The sequence below is a fragment of the Phyllobates terribilis genome, unplaced genomic scaffold (genome assembly GCF_046119375.1).
Source record: "Phyllobates terribilis strain yellow unplaced genomic scaffold, ASM4611937v1 Scaffold_9__5_contigs__length_417890890, whole genome shotgun sequence".
Classification (NCBI taxonomy): domain Eukaryota; kingdom Metazoa; phylum Chordata; class Amphibia; order Anura; family Dendrobatidae; genus Phyllobates; species Phyllobates terribilis.
In genome coordinates, this window is record NW_027362769.1 from 55,831,044 (window position 1) to 55,857,532 (window position 26,489).

Below are 26,489 nucleotides of genomic sequence, written 5' to 3' on the forward strand. Positions count from 1 at the left end.
AGAATCTCGTGAATGCTACATTGAGTCGTTTGATGTCTGTATATCGGAGGAGAAGAGGGATCGTCTGTAGTGGGTACAGCAGTCTCGCTAAACTAATCATCTTTATCAGATGACACCTCCCCAATAGAGACAATGGGAGGTTTTTCCACTCCTCCAACTCTTTCTCTATCTTGGCAATTAACGGGCCAAAGTTCAGAGAATACACAGAGCTCGCAGACCTCCCCAGATAAACCCCTAGATATTTTATGTGGTCACGTCTAACCTTAATACCTCCTATCCGGTCCACCAACCTCTCATGATGGATGTTGCGACCTGACTCACCCAGTCTGAGCAGCTCACATTTAGATTTGTTTAGTTTGAAGCCAGAAAAGGAGCCATAGACTTCAAGCTGTGCAAGCAGGTTGCCCATATCTCTTCCCGGTCTATTTAAAAATAATATTACATTGTCAGCAAATAAAGCTGATTCAACAGTTCTTTGCCCTACTCGTATTCCTTCAAATGCATCGCCATCATTGAGGAATCGAGAAAAAGGTTCAATTGCCAGGTTGAAAAGCAAAGGAGACAAGGGACATCCCTGGCGTTTTCCCTTCTCCAAGGGGAAGGCTGCAGACAGAAAGCCCGGGGTGTTCACCTTCGCTCTTGTGTTAAAGTATAGTGTTTTTAGAAAGGTACTAAAGGACCCGAGAAAGCCAAAGGCATCCAAAACCATATCAAGCCATGCCCAACTTACATTGTCAAACGCTTTTTCGTCGTCCAACAATAGTAATGCCGGTGGATCATCCCTGCATAACCTCCCCCTTCCCACCTCATCCAGGATCAATATAGCCTTCCTAATATTACCCACTGCCGACCTTCCCTTTATAAACCCCGATTGTTGGCTCCCGATAAGCCGTGGCATAATTTGTGCCAGACAGTCTGCCATAATCTTGGGCAGAATCGTGAGATTCTGATTGATTAGTGAAATGGGTCTATAACTGGATTGATCGGTTGCTACCCTTTCTCCTTTCGGGAAAAGTTTAATATATGCCATATTGGTTTGATCAGACAGGCGCTCACCCCTCAAGATCTTATTAAAGTAAGGGACCATGCAGGTGGCAACTTTATCATTAAGCGCTTTATAATATTCCCCAGTGAACCCGTCAGGACCCGGAGCCTTGTGGGAACCCAGGTTTTTTATCGTCTCAAGGACCTCTTCTTGGGTTATTTCTCTATTTAACCCCTCAAGTTCTCCCTCTGCTAAGTTTGGTAATTTTACTTTTTTCAACCAGTCCTCCCTTCCCTCTCTTGGCCCTAGATTGTCTTTGTAGAATTCTGAATAGTATTTTCCCAGTAGATTGTTTATCCCCCTTGGAGTGGATTCTAAAGTACCATCCTTCTTTTTCAAAGATGTTATTGCCGTATGCGGCCTCTTTCCTCTGGCTAAATTGGCTAAAATTTTTCCTGCTATATCCCCGTATCTATATAAATCAACCTCCCATTGGGCTTTCCAAAATAGCTCTTTTTTCTTGGCCCATGCGTCAAATTTTTGTTTAGCTGTCACCCACTGGGATTTCAAGTCCAACGTTTGTAGATTTTTCAATTGAGTGTACGCCTTCCTGACGGCCTCGCTAGCAGTTTTAAACTGCTCATTGGCCTTACATTTCTGTGTCTTTGTGTAGGCTAGGATTTTACCTCTCATTACGGCCTTACTCGTTTCCCAAAATAACCGTGGATCAGACCTGTGAGCTTCATTGTCTAATGAGAATTCAGTCCACCATTCCCCTAATAATTTGTCAAAATTCCCGTCTCGTCTAAGATATGACGAGAAGCGCCACAGATAATCTGTCCCTCTTGGCGATGAATCTGTCAATTGTAGAGTGACTGGATTGTGGTCTGAAATAGCCATGTCTTCTATGGTCACATCTTCTACTCTATCTATCGGCACCCCCCCCAGTAAGAACATGTCTATACGTGACCACTAATCATGCGGGTGAGAATAATGTGTGAATTCACCACGATATAGGGGATGATACATTCTCCACACATCCCCCAAGCATAAGCAGGAAATCAAATTGTGGAGTAGTCCCGACCCCTCCTGGAACTCCTCGTTTTGGGCAACACAGAGTCCATGACGTCCTCCCCTTCTTCTATCTTCTAAGCTAGATACTACTGTATTGAAGTCACCCCCAAAATTTTTGTATCCTCTCCATCTTCCAGGACCAACTTTTGAATGTATGTAAAGAAGTCTTTCTGGGCCGAGTTAGGGGCATAAATATTATAGAGACTTAGTCTACCTGACGGACTATCCAGTACCAGGTGTATCAGGCGTCCCCCATCGTCCCTGACCTCAGAGAGGATTTTGTGTTGGAAGGCCCTGTTGACCAGAATTAGCACGCCTGCTTTCCTCCCTTCCGCCCCAGAGCCATATACTGCCCTACCCACATTCTATGCATTCTAAACATTTCATTTTGGGACAAATGAGTTTCCTGTAACATGGCAATATCAGCGTTAAGTCTCTTCAGATGTCGCAATATCATTGATCTTTATTCCGGGGATCTTAATCCTTTAACGTTCCAGGTTATAACCTTAACCATGTTCTTTGTTATATAGTGAGATTAGGTGATGGTACTCTCTAACTGGGTAAGCATAATTTGTGGTATAACAGCACATTATAATTTGAGACGACGTTGCATTAAGTGGATCGCGCTCTGAAAACTCTTTATACAACAACAGTAAAAACCATTCCCATTTCCCCCCCTTGTAAAAATACCCTCCCCCTCCCCTCAACAATTATCCCTCTAAATATTCGACGTAAACGAACTTCCATATACTGACAGGTAACCTCCTTTCTCTCCCGCCCAACGGCTTATGAACAAAGTTTAAAGTGTAGCAACCGTCTTTGCATATACATAGCGCCTCTCCTCAACCCCTGTTCCAATCCTCCAAATGCTCAAGAAGTCATCCAATAGTGTAGAATAGAGTCCACGGAGGAAGGAAAAGAGGGAAAAGATTAAAAAAAAAGGGGAAGAAACCCCAAGAAAAACAGCTTAATGTTACCAGTGAGAGACAGACTTAGCACAAATCTTCACTGTCTTGAATAGGCAAAGGTTCAGAAGCGATTGAGTGCTGACCTCATGTGGGCCCACTGTAGTTTGTGCCCCCCTTTTCTTTCGGGGACAAGGTTTGGACACCTCCTCCCGATGACTAGGGCAAGATTTCACCATGCCGGGGCCCAGGCGATCGGGAGTCTGCATCACGGCAAGGTCCGGAGACCCCGACGGTCTAATTTCATCCGATCTGGGAGATATGTGATTACTTCTATCCGCAGGCTCTCTTTGCGTGAGATGTCTTAGCGCTTCCTGGGGATCACGCTGCACTTTAAGCCTGCCATCAGGGCCTCTATATTTAAGCACTGCAGGGTACAGGAGTTGGAGACGGATGTTCCTCTTGTACATGATGCTACATGCCGGGCTAAAAGCTTTTCTCAACTTGGTAACCGCCACAGAAAAATCTCCAAAAATCAGGATCCTATGCTCTCCAATCAATACTGGACGTCTCATACCCTTAAAGGTGCGCAAGATATTTTCTTTGTCTTTATAATCAAGGTAGCGCACAATCACTTGTCTTGGTCTTGACTGGAGGGAGGTGCGGTTCTTTTCACGCATCTGAGACTCAGAATTGTTGATTTTGCTGGAATCTGGTCTTGTCGCTGGAGGCATGCCAACTCTGTGGGCTCTTTCTACCTTGCATTTGTGCGAAATCCCTAAGGCACGAGAAATTTCAATTTTCAGATGTCATTTAGTGCCCCATTTGGTATAGATTCAGGCAGCCCTATGATTTTCAGGTTGATGCGTCTCGAGCGGTTCTCCAGATCCTCTAGTTTGTCTTTAGTGTAAGCTGACTGTTGGAGAAGATCAGAGACTTGGTTCTCCAGTTGTGACACCCTGTCCTCCGAATCAGATAACCTCTGTTCTAAGGTATGGAGTCTGGATTCATGCTGGTCAGATATGATTTGCAAGCCCAGCAGAGCCTCTTTCATCACCTCTCTGATTGTCTCCCTGAGATCTTCTGCTAGGTAGTGTGATGCTTCCTGTGCCAGCTTTTTATAATCTAGTGGGGGCATAGTGTGACCAGGTGAGGGTACTTCTTCGTCTCCTTCACTACACTCCCCTCCACTGGCTGCCACATCTATGCTACTGTCTGTGCTTACGGAACCCTCCAGCTTCTTCTGCTGTCGTTGTCCCCGCGTTGTGTCCCTCTGCTTCCCGCCCGCCGCCATCTTGGCGGTTACCTTCTGCCGCTGGGGCTGAGGAGACGAGGTTCCGTGCTCGCTCCCGGTGTTGCGGAGTCACCTCTCCATGCGTCCCTCCTTTGCTGCCGGTGACGCTGCCTTCTTAGAGCTCATTTTGAGCGTTGTGGCATCGGTGCGTGGTGCGATGTTGCTGTTTAACCGCCACGGGGGCTGGGAGCTCAGACGCATCCCTGTCAGAGCCGGAACCGGAAGTCTGTATGGACTCTTTTTAATCTTGTGTACCTTTATTTATCCTATGGAAAACTGATATTTTGTGAAATTGTGCTGTTAACTTGTGCCTATTAATATCACTATGTTCTTAATATCACATTTTACTTCTTTTTGAGGTTATCATTTTACTTATTCCTTTTTTGGGTCTATATAACTTACCATATTGTAAGTAGCGCGATAGATTCAGTAGTTTTTCACAGTTAATTTATGTTTAAAGGAGGGGGGCAATCACTTTTTCACACAGGTCCCTGTAAGTTCGGATTTCTTTTTCCCTTAATAATAAAGACCTTTATTTAAAATAGCATTTTGTCTTTACTTGTGTTATCTTTGTCTAATATTTACATTTGTCTTGTGATCTGAAACCTTTAAGTGTTAAGGCCCTGTCACACATAACGAGATCGCTAGCGAGATCGTTACTACGTCACAGTTTTGAGATCGCTGGAGAGATCGTTCGGGAGCCGTCAAACATGTAAACTTGCCAACGATTTCGGCCGCCCCAGCGATCTAACTAACGATCTCGTTGGTCGCTGGGACGCTGTCACACAGCAGCTATTTCAACGATCCACACTCAACGATACACACTTTGAGGGACTGTACTGTGACAGAAAGGCGTACATAAAATTACCTTTCCGCGCCCACTCATCTTCGATTGGTGGACGCTACTGCGTTCTGATTGGCCGGGGGTTTTTAAAAAGGCGACGTTGGGGCAATTCCGCTCCCTTGTTCCTATCTGCGCTTTGCTTTCGGATCGTAGCAGTGTTCTCCGGGCAAGTTTCGTCCATCTGGGATTTGTTGAAGCCTTGTCAGCGTCCTGATTTTTGGATCCTAGTTGCGATCTACTGCTGTGATTCCATTCATTTGTGGATTTTCTTCAGCTGTGACTGAACATTGACTTTTGGGTTTTTCAGGCACTGTATTGCTTTGTTTCCACGGTAAGTTATTTTAGTGGATTTTTATCACACTCAATAAGTATATATTTGCTTATATATTGGAGGCCATTTTTAGTCAGCAAATGGTGTGTAGTACTTTTTACTTTGTTTGAAAATGTTTCATGTATGCTCACTGTATTGCTATCCTTTTCAGATGGCTTTCAAAAGTGAAGAGTTTGTGAGGGAAATGATTGACCTCTACCGCTCCCTGCCGTGCCTTTGGCAAATAAAATCAACAGACTACTGCAATAGAGAGAAAAAGAGGGAGGCCTACCAGCAATTGATTTCCCTCTTTAAAAGGCATGGCCCCAACGAGAAGGTGGATGAAGAGCTGGTGAAGAGAAAGATCCAGGGTCTACGTACCGTATATAAGAAAGAACTCAACCGGGTGGAGAAATCAAAGAAGTCAGGTACCGGCACAGATGAGGTTTATGTGCCGACATTATGGTATTATGATTTGCTTGCCTTCACCCGTGACCAGGAGCTACCTCGGCGAATGGTGTGTACGATACGGCAGACCCCGGAAGAAGACCCCGACATACGGACTGACTCCCCTGTTGAAGATGTAAGTACCTTCTTTGCTTCCCTGTAAATAGCATTTATACTTTCAATGTACATGCCCTAGTTTAGCCGCCCCTCATATTTGTTTTTTAGTGCACGTGTACCCATGCTGGTCATAACATACCTGCTGGATGTTGTAACCAAATCTTAACTTTATTTTTGTGTTCCCACAGCACCATTGGCAAGATGACGACATCTCGGCTACGGAACGTGGTATGGAGGAGGCGAGTGTTATGTCAAGGAATGAGGAACCTATGGCATCGGTGAATGAAGACCCTATGGCCTCTACAAGTGAAGACCTTGTGCCTCGGCGACAGAGAAAATCAAGGAAAAGAAAGGCCAGCTTGCCGCCATCGCCAGATCTAGTATCTCTGGCGAACAAGATTCTACTTCTGCAGACCCAGGCCAAGCGGGACAGCTTTGCAACATATGCAGGCGAGAGACTACAGAGGCTGGATGACCGACAGAGGGCGCATGCAGAAAGGGTCATGTTTGAGACTTTAAATAAAGCGGCAGCCGGTGAACTTAATGAAACGTCTACTGTACATACTCTGATTGACCCTGGCCATTTTCAACAACATTCTTGGACCCATAGGCCGGACCCACTTCACAGCACACCAGTGCAGAGGATCCGGCGTCCACAAAGCCTTGCCCCCCCCCCACAGTATCCCATGTGTTCTGATTCTTTTGTTTCCCCCAGGCACGGATACACAAATACAGGTAATCGATATGAAGAACTGTAGTGATGTTTCATTTCAATTTTTTTTTATCATTTTGTAAATATTGTTAATTTAATACTTATTTAAATTGTTAAAATTGTTTATATTTTTGTTTGTTTATAAAAACAAGGTTTATTGTCCTCTTTTTTAACTTTACCCCTGCCCTCTGATCTCACCCTGATTGAAATAAAAATGTTTTTTGGTTGCCTTATTTTCTGCTTTACCTCTTCCCGAGGGTGGGACCCCTCACCCCTGCCCTCCGATCCCTTCCCAATCTCCGTTCCCTCCCCTCCATTCTCTACCGTCTATTCCCATCCCTGCTCTCCGCTGGTGATCACCTCCTCCCCTTCTCCTCCTCCGGCTCCAGGCTTTATCACCTGTCTTCTGTCTTTTCCCTGTGTCCTCTGGTCTTCTTCACAGCTGGTTTTCTTCCCCTCCTCTTCCTACTTCCCTTCTTTTAGTCTTTGGGGTCATAGTCATGGTGCACGGTATGGCAATGATCTGCCATACCATGCACTATGAGTCTGACTCAGATTATAGGTTGTATATATTAGATTCTTGATAGGGCGTTGATCCAGGGAACTAGTCTGATTGCCGTATGTGTAGTCAGGAAGGAATTTTTTTTCCCAAAACGGAGCATGGTTTTTTTTTGCCTTCCTCTGGATCAACATGTTAGGTCTTCCTTATAGTTTTCATACTATGTTCCTATTCTTTCCTCTTCTCTCTTCTTCTTGAATTAGCTGGCATCTGTGAAAGCCGACTTCAGACGGCTTTCCTGCCCCCACACAACTTCAGCTAATAATATCAATAAGTAGGCGGCAATGAAAGCCGACTTCAGACGGCTTTCCTGCCCCTACACTACTTCAGCTGATAACATCAATTAGTAGACAGCTATTAAAGCCGACTTCAGACGGCTTTCCTGCCCCCACACAACTTCAGCTGATAATATCAATAAGTAGGCGGCAATGAAAGCCGACTTCAGACGGCTTTCCTGCCCCTACACTACTTCAGCTGATAACATCAATTAGTAGACAGCTATTAAAGCCGACTTCAGACGGCTTTCATGCCCCCACACAACTTCAGCTGATAACATCAATTTGCAGGCGGCTATTAAAGCCGACTTCAGACGGCTTTCCTGCCCCTACACAACTTCAGCTGATAACATCAATAAGCAGGAGGGTGTGAAAGCTGACTTTGGAGTGGGCTTTACTGCCCCTGCACTGCTTGTTTTAGGCAGTATCACACAGGATAGGATTAGATACACAACCCGTCAGGCAGTATCACACAGGATAGGATTAGATACACAACCCGTCAGGCAGTATCACACAGGATAGGATTAGATACACAACTCTTTAGGCAGTATCACACAGGATAGGATTAGATACACAACCCTTTAGGCAGTATCACACAGGATAGGATTAGATACACAACTCTTTAGGCAGTATCACACAGGATAGGATTAGATACACAACCCTTTAGGCAGTATCACACAGGATAGGATTAGATACACAACCCGTCAGGCAGTATCACACAGGATAGGATTAGATACACAACCCTTTAGGCAGTATCACACAGGATAGGATTAGATACACAACCCGTCAGGCAGTATCACACAGGATAGGATTAGATACACAACCCATCAGGCAGTATCACACAGGATAGGATTAGATACACAACTCTTTAGGCAGTATCACACAGGATAGGATTAGATACACAACCCTTTAGGCAGTATCACACAGGATAGGATTAGATACACAACTCTTTAGGCAGTATCACACAGGATAGGATTAGATACACAACCCTTTAGGCAGTATCACACAGGATAGGATTAGATACACAACCCGTCAGGCAGTATCACACAGGATAGGATTAGATACACAACCCTTTAGGCAGTATCACACAGGATAGGATTAGATACACAACCCGTCAGGCAGTATCACACAGGATAGGATTAGATACACAACTCTTTAGGCAGTATCACACAGGATAGGATTAGATACACAACCCTTTAGGCAGTATCACACAGGATAGGATTAGATACACAACCCGTCAGGCAGTATCACACAGGATAGGATTAGATACACAACTCTTTAGGCAGTATCACACAGGATAGGATTAGATACACAACCCTTTAGGCAGTATCACACAGGATAGGATTAGATACACAACCCGTCAGGCAGTATCACACAGGATAGGATTAGATACACAACTCTTTAGGCAGTATCACACAGGATAGGATTAGATACACAACCCTTTAGGCAGTATCACACAGGATAGGATTAGATACACAACCCTTTAGGCCGTATCATACAGGATAGGATTAGATACACAACCCGTCAGGCAGTATCACACAGGATAGGATTAGATACACAACTCTTTAGGCAGTATCACACAGGATAGGATTAGATACACAACCCTTTAGGCAGTATCATACAGGATAGGATTAGATACACAACCCGTCAGGCAGTATCACACAGGATAGGATTAGATACACAACTCTTTAGGCAGTATCACACAGGATAGGATTAGATAGACAACCCTTTAGGCAGTATCATACAGGATAGGATTAGATACACAACCCGTCAGGCAGTATCACACAGGATAGGATTAGATACACAACTCTTTAGGCAGTATCACACAGGATAGGATTAGATACACAACCCGTCAGGCAGTATCACACAGGATAGGATTAGATACACAACTCTTTAGGCAGTATCACACAGGATAGGATTAGATACAAAACCCTTTAGGCAGTATCATACAGGATAGGATTAGATACACAACCCGTCAGGCAGTATCACACAGGATAGGATTAGATACACAACCCGTCAGGCAGTATCACACAGGATAGGATTAGATGTAACAAAGTGTAGACAATAGTGGATATAAACTAATTTTTTTTTATAAAAATATAAAAAATATAACCAACCAAATAATATCAACTACATAACAAAAAATAAGTTATTGGCTGCCGTGACGGTCATGGGCTGCCACAAATCTTGCCAGCATCACTCCGTGCTGGTGGATCTCTTCACTCAGTCTCCGTTGTGACGCCAGGAGATCTTGTAGTGTTGGGATTTCTACGGAGGTAATTGTTAAACTTAAAAGTCCAATAATTCTGTACATTCATCAAATTAAGGCTATGTGCCCACGATGCACCACTCCCGGGTACCATCCGCACATTAGAACGCGCTAATTACGCAAGTACAGATGCAGTATTGCGGAATTGGCGCATTATAATGCAAGTCAATGGCGGCGCAAAAAAACCACCTTATGCAAAATAATTGGTAGTGCTGCGTTTTTTTCCGCAATGATAATGTGCAGCGGAAATTTCCGCAGCATGTGCACAGCACATGCGGATTATCATTGGGGAACATGGCAGACCTTCTACCATGCGCTTTTAATGCGTTTCCACAGCAGCAAAAACGCTGCAGAAACACCTTAAAAAACGCATCGTGGGCACACAGCCTATGAGGTACATGTTTGGTATTTAACACTTACGGTTTTCAGGTTGCTCGGATGATGACGAGCTTAAGGACCACCCGGATCCCCTGGCACCACCGGCTAGAGAAAGACACAACACTTAATAGTACATGACAGCCCTATACTTTCCAAGTTGTATGGACCGTATTTTATGTCAAAGCATTACCGAAAGATGAAGCTGCACCTATATCACGGAGTGATGCTGGCGAGCTGGCAGAGGAATGCTGCTGGGGCTCCAGGGCTGGAGGTGACTCCCTTGGGGGCTCTGGGGCTGCAGGCGCTGGAAAACAAATAACATTAGATACCTAAGGTGATTGCAGTTGTAACTAATGTGCTGCCATATATTGTGTTAACATATTTTAAAACCACTCACCACGGCGGGGCAGGGTCCGTGACCGGATGCTGACGATTCGGTCGGCAGACCTATATTTCAGGTCCGCCAGCTTTTTACGGATTTGGGTAGCAGAGCGCTGCACCCCAAATCTGCGGACCAGGCCCCGACCGATCCTCTGCAGCACCGCCTGTTTATGGAGCACTGGATGCTCAGAGTGAGAAATCAGGGACGGGGCAAAAACTTTTTCACACCACTGTATATAGTGTATAGGTATAGAGTACATAGTAATATAGTATACAGTGTATGTGCATCTGTATAGTGTATCTGCATCTGGCAAAACGAGCTCTGATTAATATTAGTACCAAGATGAGTCCTTTATAGATTTATACATGTCATCATTTTATCATGTTTAACAGAGAGATATCTCTAAATAAATATTTATTCCAAATTATATAATGAATTTCTGTAGGAGATATTGCTATGCTAGTCCTGGGCTTCTCTCTTCTCTTATGACATCATCGGCTTCTCTCTTATGACATCATAGCCTTCTCCTATATGACACAGCTGGATCCTCCACATGCACCAGTTGCAGCCGATCACTTGAGCAGAGCAGTCTTCTTCCCAGCGGATGTTTCCCCTTAGATGCCAAACAAGACCAGCATTTTCTCCGTGTAACTGATGGAAGATTGTGATTGACTAATCTCAGACTCAGCAGAAAAAGTTCATCACAAAGTCACAGGTAAATATCAATAATCCAGTTCTATGTTTTTACTATGTATTTACTTATATATAAGGTGAATGTGTTTATACAGTGTATAAGAATGTGTATATATGCGTGTAGTGTATATAAGGTGGATGTGAAAATATGAAGATATGTAGGTGTAGCATATATAAAGTCTATGTGCATTAGTATGTAGTGTATATATGGTAGGTTTGTGTACATAGATATAGAGTATCCAATATACAGTGTACATGCATTTGCATATAGAGTATATATGGTAGGTTTGTGTATATAGATATACAGTATCCAATATACAGTGTACATGCATTTGCATATAGAGTATATATGGTAGGTTTGTGTATATAGATATACAGTATCCAATATACAGTGTACATTCATTTGCATATAGAGTATATATGGTAGGTTTGTGTATATAGATATACAGTATCCAATATATAGTGTACATGCATTTGCATATAGAGTATATATGGTAGGTTTGTGTATATAGATATACAGTATCCAATATACAGTGTACATGCATTTGCATATAGAGTATATATGGTAGGTTTGTATATATAGATATACAGTATCCAATATACAGTGTACATGCATTTGCATATAGAGTATATATGGTAGGTTTGTGTATATAGATATAGAGTATCCAATATACAGTGTACATGCATTTGCATATAGAGTATATATGGTAGGTTTGTATATATAGATATACAGTATCCAATATACAGTGTACATGCATTTGCATATAGAGTATATATGGTAGGTTTGTGTATATAGATATAGAGTATCCAATATACAGTGTACATGCATTTGCATATAGAGTATATATGGTAGGTTTGTGTATATATAGTATATAGGTATAGAGTATACAGTGTATGTTCATTTATCTGTATAGTGTAACTGCATCAGGTAAAATGAGCTCTGATTAATAGTGCCAGGATGAGCACTTTAAATATTTATACATTTTATCATGTCAATAATAATAATAGTAGTTATGGAGTAAATTGCCATAGTGAGTTTTTTGGGGTGAAAAAGTTTAACCGGTTCCCGACCGCCCACTGTAGATAAACGTCGGCGCTTGCCGGGCTCTGTGCAGCGCCGATGTTTAAAAACGGTGGGTGGTCTCGCAGCGCTCAGGACCCCCAGGGTCCTGCAAGCGCTGCGATTCCAGTGCAGAGCGTTAGCTCTGACAGGGAACATCATCGGGACCTGATTAGATCAGGTCCCAGTGATGTTAACCCCTTGCTGTCTTCTATATGCTGCGATCTATAGTGATCGCGGCATATAGGAGACAGCAGGAGGAGAGGGGGTCATCTTACCTCTCCGAAGACCTCCGTTTCCTTCCAGGACCTGGGGTTGCTATGGCAGCTGGAGGTCACATGACCGCCTCCAGCTCTGCCATATACGGTGTCCTGTCTGGCTCAGCCTGCAAGCTGAGCCAGACAGGAGACTGACTGAAACAGTCAGGGAAGATCTCATGTAATGTAATATATGTGTATTACATTACATGAGATCAGTGATCAGAAAAATAAAAATTAATGTCCCATACAGGGACTAAGTAAAAATGTAAAAAAAAGTAAAAAAAAAGTTTTAAACTATTAAAAAAAAAATCACAAAATAAATAAAAATAAATAAAATATTAAACCAATAAATCCGTATATTTTTACAAAACCAAAAAAAGTACACATATTTGGTATCGCCGCGTCCGAAACAACCCGAGCTATAAAACTGTCACACTAATTAACTCCTTCTGTGCACACCGTAATAAAAATAAATAAAAAACGGAACAAAAAAATATGCTTTTTCATCATATCGCCAAACAAAAAGTGGAAAAAAATGCGATCAAAAAACAAAATAGAAATAAAAATGGTACCGCTGAAAACGTCACCTTGTTCCGCAAAAAAAAAGCTGCCATACAGCTCCATCAGCCGAAAAATAAAAAAGTTATAGCGCTCAGAATAAAGCAATGCAAAAAAAATATTTTTTTCTATAAAATTGTTTTATTGTGTAAAAGCGCCAAAACATAAAAAAAATACAGTAAGTGTAGTATCGCTGTAAACGTACTGACCCCAAGAATAACGCTGCCTGATCACTTTTACCACACGCAGAACGGCATAAACAAAAACCTCAAAAAACAATTCCTGAATTGTTTGTTTTTGTTAATTTTACCTCCCAAAAAACGGAATAGAAAGCGATCAAAAAATGTCACGTTCCCAAAAATGGTACCAATAAAAATGTCAACTCGTCTCGCAAAAAACAAGCCATCACATGACTCTGTCGGCCGAAATATGGAAAAATTATAGCTCTCAAAATATGGTGATGCAAAAACTAGATTTTGCAAAAAAAGCGTATTTTAGTGTGTGACAGCTGTCAGTCATAAAAACCCGATATAAATCTGGTATCTCTGTAATCGCACCGACCCGAAGAATAAAGTAATCTAATCAGTTATATCACACTAGGAACGGCGTAAAAAATAAATAAAACCAATTCTTCACCTGCTACTGATTTGTTTATTATGTCTCCCAAAGATCCCAGTAAGGCTCTGCTCACATTTATCCTGTGCTCTGCGCTGAGCACTTACACCAGAGTTTCTGTGTAAATCTCTGAAATACGTGATTCAGCCGGAACCCATGATGGAAGATTCCCTGTAATGAGGCAGATATAGGCCACTGTGGACGCCGTCTAGCCTGGGATCCCACGGTGTCATTTGTTTTAGGCGTGCATAAAAGTGTGGTTGGCCACAGTTTTGTGCACTTCTGAAAAAAAGGACACCGCTAAACAGAGGCCAGACGGAGTCCAGAGTAACTCTGCTGCCTCATTATAGTGAATGGATCCTGCAGGGGTTTCATCTGAATTACATCACTTGGAAATTTAGATGGAAACCCCGATGTAAGTGCTCAGCCTAGAGCGCCGGATAAATGTTACGTAAAATGTTCCCAATAAAAGCTTCAACTCAGTCCTCAAAAAAAGCTAGTCCCCACTCAGGTCCGTCATCTGTTAAAAATATAAGGGACTTCCAAGTTACTGGTAGCAGAAAGGCTCTGGAAAAGCAAAATGACCCTTGCCCCCCAAAAGAAATTCAGAAAATTTTGTGCTCCCAAATCCAAATGCCTATTCTACAATAGTTTGTTCTCCAATTGTCAAATAGTGCTCCGTCCCCCCCAGATCTCGCGGTACGGCTAAGCGGTACAATACAGCCACATATGGGGTATTGCCACTTTTAGAAGAAATTGTGTGACACATTTCGGCACCATTTTTACCCATTGTCCTGTGTGAAAATGTAAAATCTGAGGGTAAAACATTTTTTTGTGGTAAAAATATAATTATGCTTTTTTCACTGCCCAATGGTATAAATTTAAAAATTAAAAAATACTCACTACTTCCCTAGATGAATTCCTTGAGAGGTGTAGTTTACAAAATGGGGTCACTTGTGGGGGTTTCTGCTGTTTTGGCATGGCAGCGACTCTTCAAATGTGACATGGCGTCTGCTGCCTATCCCAGCCAACATAGCGCTCCTTTCTCTTCCGAACCCTGCCGTACACCAAAGCAGTGGTTTTCCCCCACATATGGGGTATCGGCGTACTCAGGAGAAATTGTACAACAAATTTCATGGTGCAATTTATCCTGTTACCCTTATGATAATGCAAAATTAGGGAATGAAAAACATTTTTTATGGGAAAAATGTGAAAATTTTATTTTTACGGCTCAATATTATAAACTTCTGTGAAGCAGCTGGGGGTGCAAGGTGCTCACCACACATCTAGATAAGTTCCCTAAGGGGTCTAGTTTCCAAAATGGTGGCACTTGTGGGGGGTTTCCACTGTTTAGGCACATTAGGGGCTCCCCAAATGCGACATGGCGTCTGCTAATTATTCAAACAAATTTTACATTCAAAAAGTCAAATAGCGCTCCTTCCCTTTCAAACCCTGCCATGCGCCCAAACAGTAATTTGCCTCCACATATGGGGTATCAGCGTGTTCAGGAGAAATTGCACAACAAATTTCATGGTGCAATTTATCCTATTACCCTTATGATAATGCAAAATTAAGGGATGAAAAACGGTTTTGTGGGAAAAATGTGAAAATTTTATTTTTACGGCTCAATATTATAAACTTCTGTGAAGCAGCTGGGGGTGCAAGGTGCTCACCACACATCTAGATAAGTTCCCTAAGAGGTCTAGTTTCCAAAATGGTGGCACTTGTGGGGGGTTTCCACTGTTTAGGCACATTAGGGGCTCCCCAAATGTGACATGGCGTCCGCTAATTATTCAAACAAATTTTACATTCAAAAAGTCAAATGGCGCTCCATCCCTTTCAAACCCTGCCATGTGCCCAAACAGTAATTTGCCTCCACATATGGGGTATCGGCGTGTTCAGGAGAAATTGCACAACAAATTTCATGGTGCAATTTATCCTGTTACCCTTATGATAATACAAAATTAGGGAATGAAAAACATTTTTTGTGGGAAAAATGTGAAAATTTTATTTTTACGGCTCAATATTATAAACTTCTGTGAAGCAGCTGGGGGTGCAAGGTGCTCACCACACATCTAGATAAGTTCCCTAAGGGGTCTAGTTTCCAAAATGGTGGCACTTGTGGGGGGTTTCCACTGTTTAGGCACATTAGGGGCTCTCCAAATGCGACATGGCGTCTGCTAATTATTCAGACAAATTTTACATTCAAAAAGTCAAATGGCGCTCCTTCCCTTTCAAACCCTGCCATGTGCTCAAACAGTAATTTGCCTCCACATATGGGGTATCAGCCTGTTCAGGAGAAATTGAACAACAAATTTCATGGTGCAATTTATCCTATTACCCTTATGATAATGCAAAATTAAGGGATGAAAAACGGTTTTGTGGGAAAAATGTGAAAATTTTATTTTTACAGCTCAATATTATAAACTTCTGTGAAGCACCTTGGGGTTCAAGGTGCTCACCACACATCTAGATAAGTTCCCTAAGGGGTCTAGTTTCCAAAATGGTGTCACTTGTGGGGGGTTTCCACTGTTTAGGCACATCAGGAGCTCTCCAAACGCAATATGGCGTCTGCTAATTATTCAGACAAATTTTACATTCAAAAAGTCTAATGGCGCTCCTTCCCTTCCGAACCCTGCAGTGCGCCCAAACAGTGGTTTTCCCTCACATATGGGGTATCAGCACGCTCAAGAGAAATTGCACAAAAAAAATTGGGGTCTATTTTTTCCTGTTACCCCTGTGAAAATAAAAAAAATTGGGTCTAAAGTAACATTTTTGTGAAAAAAGTTAAATGTTAATTTTTTTCTTCCACATTCCAAAAATTCCAGTGAAGCACCTGAAGGGTTAATAAAGTTCTTGAATGTGGTTTTGAGCACCTTGAGGGGTGCAGTTTTTAGAATGGTGTCACTTTTGGGTATTTTCTGTCATAAAGACCCCTCAAAGTGACGTCAAATATGATGTGGTCCCTAAAAAAATGTTTTTGTAAATTTTGTTGGAAAAATGAGAAATCACTGGTCAACTTTTAACCCTTATAGCTCCCTAACAAAAAAAAAATGTTGGTTCCAAAATTGTGCTGATGTAAAGTAGACATGTGGGAAATGTTATTTATTAACTATTTTGTGTGACATATCTCTCTGATTTAAGGGCATGAAAATTCAAAGTTTGAAAATTGCAAAATTTTCAAAATTTTCGCCAAATTTCCGATTTTTTCACAAATAAACGCAAGTGATATCGAAGAAATTTTACCACTATCATGAAGTACAATATGTCATGAAAAAACAATCTCAGAATCAGGGGAATACGTTGAAGCGTTCCAGAGTAATTACCTCATAAAGTGACAGTGGTCAGAATTGAAAAAATTGGCCCGGTCACGAAGGCAAAAACAGGCTCTGGCGCGAAGTGGTTAACAAGGAGATATCTCTAAATAAATATTTATTCCAGATTATATAATGAATTGCTGTAGGAAATATTGCCATGCTAGTCCTAGGATTCTCTTCTCTCTTATGACATCATCAGATTCTATTTTATGACATCATCGGCTTCTCTCTTATGACCTCATTGGCTTCTCTTTTCTCTCTTATGACATCATAGCCTCCTCCTATATAACACAGATGGATCCTCCACATGCACCAGTTGCAGCCGATCACTTGAGCAGAGCAGTCTTCTTCCCAGCGGATGTTTCCCCTTAGATGCCAAACAAGACCAGCATTTTCTTTGTGAAATTGATGGAAGATTGTGATTGACTAATCTCAGACTCGGCAGAAAAAGTTCATCACAAAGTCACAGGTAAATATCAATAATCCAGTTCTATGTTTTTACTTATATATAAGGTGAATGTGTTTATACAGTGTATGAGAGTGAGTATATATGCGTGTAATGTATATAAGGTGGATGTGAAAATATGCAGATATGTAGGTGTAGCATATATAAAGTCTATGTACATTAGTATGTAGTGTATATATGGTAGGTTTGTGTATATAGATATACAGTATCCAATATACAGTGTACATGCATTTGCATATAGAGTATATATGGTAGGTTTGTGTATATAGATATACAGTATCCAATATACAGTGTACATGCATTTGCATATAGAGTATATATGGTAGGTTTGTATATATAGATATACAGTATCCAATATACAGTGTACATGCATTTGCATATAGAGTATATATGGTAGGTTTGTGTATATAGATATAGAGTATCCAATATACAGTGTACATGCATTTGCATATAGAGTATATATGGTAGGTTTGTGTATATATAGTATATAGGTATAGAGTATACAGTGTATGTTCATTTATCTGTATAGTGTAACTGCATCAGGTAAAATGAGCTCTGATTAATAGTGCCAGGATGAGCACTTTAAATATTTATACATTTTATCATGTCAATAATAATAATAGTAGTTATGGAGTAAATTGCCATAGTGAGTTTTTTGGGGTGAAAAAGTTTAACCGGTTCCCGATCGCCCACTGTAGATAAACGTCGGCGCTTGCCGGGCTCTGTGCAGCGCCGATGTTTAAAAACGGTGGGTGGTCTCGCAGCGCTCAGGACCCCCAGGGTCCTGCAAGCGCTGCGATTCCAGTGCAGAGCGTTAGCTCTGACAGGGAACATCATCGGGACCTGATTAGATCAGGTCCCAGTGATGTTAACCCCTTGCTGTCTTCTATATGCTGCGATCTATAGTGATCGCGGCATATAGGAGACAGCAGGAGGAGAGGGGGTCATCTTACCTCTCCGAAGACCTCCGTTTCCTTCCAGGACCTGGGGTTGCTATGGCAGCTGGAGGTCACATGACCGCCTCCAGCTCTGCCATATACGGTGTCCTGTCTGGCTCAGCCTGCAAGCTGAGCCAGACAGGAGACTGACTGAAACAGTCAGGGAAGATCTCATGTAATGTAATATATGTGTATTACATTACATGAGATCAGTGATCAGAAAAATAAAAATTAATGTCCCATACAGGGACTAAGTAAAAATGTAAAAAAAAGTAAAAAAAAAGTTTTAAACTATTAAAAAAAAAATCACAAAATAAATAAAAATAAATAAAATATTAAACCAATAAATCCGTATATTTTTACAAAACCAAAAAAAGTACACATATTTGGTATCGCCGCGTCCGAAACAACCCGAGCTATAAAACTGTCACACTAATTAACTCCTTCTGTGCACACCGTAATAAAAATAAATAAAAAACGGAACAAAAAAATATGCTTTTTCATCATATCGCCAAACAAAAAGTGGAAAAAAATGCGATCAAAAAACAAAATAGAAATAAAAATGGTACCGCTGAAAACGTCACCTTGTTCCGCAAAAAAAAAGCTGCCATACAGCTCCATCAGCCGAAAAATAAAAAAGTTATAGCGCTCAGAATAAAGCAATGCAAAAAAAATATTTTTTTCTATAAAATTGTTTTATTGTGTAAAAGCGCCAAAACATAAAAAAAATACAGTAAGTGTAGTATCGCTGTAAACGTACTGACCCCAAGAATAACGCTGCCTGATCACTTTTACCACACGCAGAACGGCATAAACAAAAACCTCAAAAAACAATTCCTGAATTGTTTGTTTTTGTTAATTTTACCTCCCAAAAAACGGAATAGAAAGCGATCAAAAAATGTCACGTTCCCAAAAATGGTACCAATAAAAATGTCAACTCGTCTCGCAAAAAACAAGCCATCACATGACTCTGTCGGCCGAAATATGGAAAAATTATAGCTCTCAAAATATGGTGATGCAAAAACTAGATTTTGCAAAAAAAGCGTATTTTAGTGTGTGACAGCTGTCAGTCATAAAAACCCGATATAAATCTGGTATCTCTGTAATCGCACCGACCCGAAGAATAAAGTAATCTAATCAGTTATATCACACTAGGAACGGCGTAAAAAATAAATAAAACCAATTCTTCACCTGCTACTGATTTGTTTATTATGTCTCCCAAAGATCCCAGTAAGGCTCTGCTCACATTTATCCTGTGCTCTGCGCTGAGCACTTACACCAGAGTTTCTGTGTAAATCTCTGAAATACGTGATTCAGCCGGAACCCATGATGGAAGATTCCCTGTAATGAGGCAGATATAGGCCACTGTGGACGCCGTCTAGCCTGGGATCCCACGGTGTCATTTGTTTTAGGCGTGCATAAAAGTGTGGTTGGCCACAGTTTTGTGCACTTCTGAAAAAAAGGACACCGCTAAACAGAGGCCAGACGGAGTCCAGAGTAACTCTGCTGCCTCATTATAGTGAATGGATCCTGCAGGGGTTTCATCTGAATTACATCACTTGGAAATTTAGATGGAAACCCCGATGTAAGTGCTCAGCCTAGAGCGCCGGATAAATGTTACGTAAAATGTTCCCAATAAAAGCTTCAACTCAGTCCTCAAAAAAAGCTAGTCCCCACTCAGGTCCGTCATCTGTTAAAAATATAAGGGACTTCCAAGTTACTGGTAGCAGAAAGGCTCTGGAAAAGCAAAATGACCCTTGCCCCCCAAAAGAAATTCAGAAAATTTTGTGCTCCCAAATCCAAATGCCTATTCTACAATAGTTTGTTCTCCAATTGTCAAATAGTGCTCCGTCCCCCCCAGATCTCGCGGTACGGCTGAGCGGTACAATACAGCCACATATGGGGTATTGCCACTTTTAGAAGAAATTGTGTGACACATTTCGGCACCATTTTTACCCATTGTCCTGTGTGAAAATGTAAAATCTGAGGGTAAAACATTTTTTTGTGGTAAAAATATAATTATGCTTTTTTCACTGCCCAATGGTATAAATTTAAAAATTAAAAAATACTCACTACTTCCCTAGATGAATTCCTTGAGAGGTGTAGTTTACAAAATGGGGTCACTTGTGGGGGTTTCTGCTGTTTTGGCATGTCAGCGACTCTTCAAATGTGACATGGCGTCTGCTGCCTATCCCAGCCAACATAGCGCTCCTTTCTCTTCCGAACCCTGCCGTACACCAAAGCAGTGGTTTTCCCCCACATATGGGGTATCGGCGTACTCAGGAGAAATTGTACAACAAATTTCATGGTGCAATTTATCCTGTTACCCTTATGATAATGCAAAATTAGGGAATGAAAAACATTTTTTATGGGAAAAATGTGAAAATTTTATTTTTACGGCTCAATATTATAAACTTCTGTGAAGCAGCTGGGGGTGCAAGGTGCTCACCACACATCTAGATAAGTTCCCTAAGGGGTCTAGTTTCCAAAATGGTGGCACTTGTGGGGGGTTTCCACTGTTTAGGCACATTAGGGGCTCCCCAAATGCGACATGGCGTCTGCTAATTATTCAAACAAATTTTACATTCAAAAAGTCAAATAGCGCTCCTTCCCTTTCAAACCCTGCCATGCGCCCAAACAGTAATTTGCCTCCACATATGGGGTATCAGCGTGTTCAGGAGAAATTGCACAACAAATTTCATGGTGCAATTTATCCTATTACCCTTATGATAATGCAAAATTAAGGGATGAAAAACGGTTTTGTGGGAAAAATGTGAAAATTTTATTTTTACGGCTCAATATTATAAACTTCTGTGAAGCAGCTGGGGGTGCAAGGTGCTCACCACACATCTAGATAAGTTCCCTAAGAGGTCTAGTTTCCAAAATGGTGGCACTTGTGGGGGGTTTCCACTGTTTAGGCACATTAGGGGCTCCCCAAATGTGACATGGCGTCCGCTAATTATTCAAACAAATTTTACATTCAAAAAGTCAAATGGCGCTCCATCCCTTTCAAACCCTGCCATGTGCCCAAACAGTAATTTGCCTCCACATATGGGGTATCGGCGTGTTCAGGAGAAATTGCACAACAAATTTCATGGTGCAATTTATCCTGTTACCCTTATGATAATACAAAATTAGGGAATGAAAAACATTTTTTGTGGGAAAAATGTGAAAATTTTATTTTTACGGCTCAATATTATAAACTTCTGTGAAGCAGCTGGGGGTGCAAGGTGCTCACCACACATCTAGATAAGTTCCCTAAGGGGTCTAGTTTCCAAAATGGTGGCACTTGTGGGGGGTTTCCACTGTTTAGGCACATTAGGGGCTCTCCAAATGCGACATGGCGTCTGCTAATTATTCAGACAAATTTTACATTCAAAAAGTCAAATGGCGCTCCTTCCCTTTCAAACCCTGCCATGTGCTCAAACAGTAATTTGCCTCCACATATGGGGTATCAGCGTGTTCAGGAGAAATTGAACAACAAATTTCATGGTGCAATTTATCCTATTACCCTTATGATAATGCAAAATTAAGGGATGAAAAACGGTTTTGTGGGAAAAATGTGAAAATTTTATTTTTACAGCTCAATATTATAAACTTCTGTGAAGCACCTTGGGGTTCAAGGTGCTCACCACACATCTAGATAAGTTCCCTAAGGGGTCTAGTTTCCAAAATGGTGTCACTTGTGGGGGGTTTCCACTGTTTAGGCACATCAGGAGCTCTCCAAACGCAATATGGCGTCTGCTAATTATTCAGACAAATTTTACATTCAAAAAGTCTAATGGCGCTCCTTCCCTTCCGAACCCTGCAGTGCGCCCAAACAGTGGTTTTCCCTCACATATGGGGTATCAGCACGCTCAAGAGAAATTGCACAAAAAAAATTGGGGTCTATTTTTTCCTGTTACCCCTGTGAAAATAAAAAAAATTTGGTCTAAAGTAACATTTTTGTGAAAAAAGTTAAATGTTAATTTTTTTCTTCCACATTCCAAAAATTCCGGTGAAGCACCTGAAGGGTTAATAAAGTTCTTGAATGTGGTTTTGAGCACCTTGAGGGGTGCAGTTTTTAGAATGGTGTCACTTTTGGGTATTTTCTGTCATAAAGACCCCTCAAAGTGACGTCAAATATGATGTGGTCCCTAAAAAAATGTTTTTGTAAATTTTGTTGGAAAAATGAGAAATCACTGGTCAACTTTTAACCCTTATAGCTCCCTAACAAAAAAAAAATGTTGGTTCCAAAATTGTGCTGATGTAAAGTAGACATGTGGGAAATGTTATTTATTAACTATTTTGTGTGACATATCTCTCTGATTTAAGGGCATGAAAATTCAAAGTTTGAAAATTGCAAAATTTTCAAAATTTTCGCCAAATTTCCGATTTTTTCACAAATAAACGCAAGTGATATCGAAGAAATTTTACCACTATCATGAAGTACAATATGTCATGAAAAAACAATCTCAGAATCAGGGGAATATGTTGAAGCGTTCCAGAGTAATTACCTCATAAAGTGACAGTGGTCAGAATTGAAAAAATTGGCCCGGTCACGAAGGCAAAAACAGGCTCTGGCGCGAAGTGGTTAACAAGGAGATATCTCTAAATAAATATTTATTCCAGATTATATAATGAATTGCTGTAGGAAATATTGCCATGCTAGTCCTAGGATTCTCTTCTCTCTTATGACATCATCAGATTCTATTTTATGACATCATCGGCTTCTCTCTTATGACCTCATTGGCTTCTCTTTTCTCTCTTATGACATCATAGCCTCCTCCTATATAACACAGCTGGATCCTCCACATGCACCAGTTGCAGCCGATCACTTGAGCAGAGCAGTCTTCTTCCCAGCGGATGTTTCCCCTTAGATGCCAAACAAGACCAGCATTTTCTTTGTGAAATTGATGGAAGATTGTGATTGACTAATCTCAGACTCGGCAGAAAAAGTTCATCACAAAGTCACAGGTAAATATCAATAATCCAGTTCTATGTTTTTACTTATATATAAGGTGAATGTGTTTATACAGTGTATGAGAGTGAGTATATATGCGTGTAATGTATATAAGGTGGATGTGAAAATATGCAGATATGTAGGTGTAGCATATATAAAGTCTATGTACATTAGTATGTAGTGTATATATGGTAGGTTTGTGTACATAGATATAGAGTATCCAATATACAGTGTACATGCATTTGCATATAGAGTATATATGGTAGGTTTGTGTATATAGATATACAGTATCCAATATACAGTGTACATGCATTTGCATATAGAGTATATATGGTAGGTTTGTGTATATAGATATACAGTATCCAATATACAGTGTACATTCATTTGCATATAGAGTATATATGGTAGGTTTGTGTATATAGATATACAGTATCCAATATACAGTGTACATGCATTTGCATATAGAGTATATATGGTAGGTTTGTGTATATAGATATACAGTATCCAATATACAGTGTACATTCATTTGCATATAGAGTATATATGGTAGGTTTGTGTATATAGATATACAGTATCCAATATATAGTGTACATGCATTTGCATATAGAGTATATATGGTAGGTTTGTGTATATAGATATACAGTATCCAATATACAGTGTACATGCATTTGCATATAGAGTATATATGGTAGGTTTGTATATATAGATATACAGTATCCAATATACAGTGTACATGCATTTGCATATAGAGTATATATGGTAGGTTTGTGTATATAGATATAGAGTATCCAATATACAGTGTACATGCATTTGCATATAGAGTATATATGGTAGGTTTGTATATATAGATATACAGTATCCAATATACAGTGTACATGCATTTGCATATAGAGTATATATGGTAGGTTTGTGTATATAGATATAGAGTATCCAATATACAGTGTACATGCATTTGCATATAGAGTATATATGGTAGGTTTGTGTATATATAGTATATAGGTATAGAGTATACAGTGTATGTTCATTTATCTGTATAGTGTAACTGCATCAGGTAAAATGAGCTCTGATTAATAGTGCCAGGATGAGCACTTTAAATATTTATACATTTTATCATGTCAATAATAATAATAGTAGTTATGGAGTAAATTGCCATAGTGAGTTTTTTGGGGTGAAAAAGTTTAACAAGGAGATATCTCTAAATAAATATTTATTCCAGATTATATAATGAATTGCTGTAGGAAATATTGCCATGCTAGTACTAGGATTCTCTTCTCTCTTATGACATCATCAGATTCTATTTTATGACATTATCGGCTTCTCTCTTATGACCTCATCAGCTTCTCTTTTCTCTCTTATGACATCATCAGATTCTATTTTATGACATCATCGGCTTCTCTCTTATGACCTCATTGGCTTCTCTTTTCTCTCTTATGACATCATAGCCTCCTCCTATATAACACAGCTGGATCCTCCACATGCACCAGTTGCAGCCGATCACTTGAGCAGACAAGTCTTCTTCCCAATAGACGTGTCGCCTTAGATGCCGAACAAGACCAGCATTTTCTTCATGCCATAGATGGAAGATTATGATTGAATAATCTCAGACTCTGCACAAAAAGCCAATCACAAAGTCACAGGTAAGTATCAATAATCAAGTTCTAAACGTTTACAAAAGGTAGGTAGCAACATTCAGACTTTGTCTCTCCTGTCAGTGTTTCTCCCCTCCACTGTGCTCCCTATAGTATAAATTTCTAGGACCCCAGAACAATGACCGAAGTACTGCTGAGTACCAGGATTGCAGAGGTTGCCTCATATCATATCTGTTTATTGTACGGCTGAAGCTGTGGGAACTGTGGGAGAAACCATGTAAACCCTATCCCATATTACTGCCACCATTCTGTGGGTTCAGGAATAAATCCTTTCCATAGGACTTGATCTTCTGCGCTCACATCAATATCGCAGAGCTCCCGAAGCTTCATCCAACACTGTTACACATTTATGAGACAAGGGGGTGGGGGAGGTTGTGATAACTGATGCTGTAACTCATGCATTTTGCAACACAGTTGTCATTCTTCATGCTTTGGATACTTACACTGTAAGGACACAGACACATTTTGGCTTGGATTTGGCATCGGTATTTCTAAGCCAAAATCAGGAGTGGGTGAAAAACCCAAAACAGGTGCAGATCTTTTCATAATAGATTATGTTTATGTTTCACTCTTGATTTTGGTTTCACAACACTGATATAAAGACATGACTAGGTACCTGTGGCCAAATAATATTGAGACATGATTAGGTACCTGTGGCCTAAAAAGTACCGTTAATGACACCCAATCCAAGAGATGGATGGGTCCTATAAGCTAATACCACGTCATTATGTACTAATACCTGATTATCAAAACACGTAGTAGGCTATGTGCCCACGATACGTTTTTTAATCGTTTCCGCAGCGGCAAAAACGCTGCAGAAATGCTTAAAAAATGCATGGTAGAAGGCCAGCCATGCTCCCCAATGATAATCCGCATGTGCTGCGCACATGCTGCGGAAATTTCCGCTGCGGATTATCATTGCGGAAAAAAACGCAGCATGTCCATTAATTTTGCGGAAACGCTGCGTTTTCGCCGCCATTGACTTGCATTGGAACGCATGGATTACGCATCACTGGAACGCATGGAAGGCGCATCTACAGATGAAATGTGTGGATGGTACCCGGGTGTGGAGGACAGGAGACTCTCCTCTGGACCCAGGTACCATAGAACCTGTGAAAAAAAAATAAAATAAAAAATAAATATCATATTTACCTTCTGGCGGCCCCCGCAGCGCTCGTCCTCCTTTGCCGGCATCTCGCGGTGAACTGTAGGATCTGCGCTGACGTCATAGTCATGTGACAGCAGGTCCTTCAGTACAGTGCACCGAGAGTTGCCGGCAGCCAGGACGGAGCGTAGCAAGACTGCGGGGGCCATCGGAAGGTGAGTATAGATTTATTTTTTTTATATTTTCACATTCTTTGGGGGTCACACTATATAAATCCATGCTGTTTGCATGGATTTATATAGTGTGACCAAGTTGACAAGCACTTTCCAAGTGAT

General features: G+C 40.9%; 1 protein-coding gene across 1 annotated transcript; it reads left to right on the forward strand.

The window, feature by feature from the left end:
• The first annotated feature begins 4,952 nt into the window (after positions 1-4,952).
• On the forward strand, positions 4,953-25,644 carry LOC141161295 (uncharacterized). Its single transcript, XM_073646108.1, has 4 exons — positions 4,953-5,433; positions 5,585-5,995; positions 6,165-6,481; positions 25,464-25,644. The coding sequence occupies exons 2-4, from the start codon at positions 5,585-5,587 to the stop codon at positions 25,642-25,644; spliced, it is 909 nt and encodes a 302-aa protein (XP_073502209.1). The 5' UTR covers positions 4,953-5,433.
• The last annotated feature ends 845 nt before the right edge of the window (positions 25,645-26,489 follow it).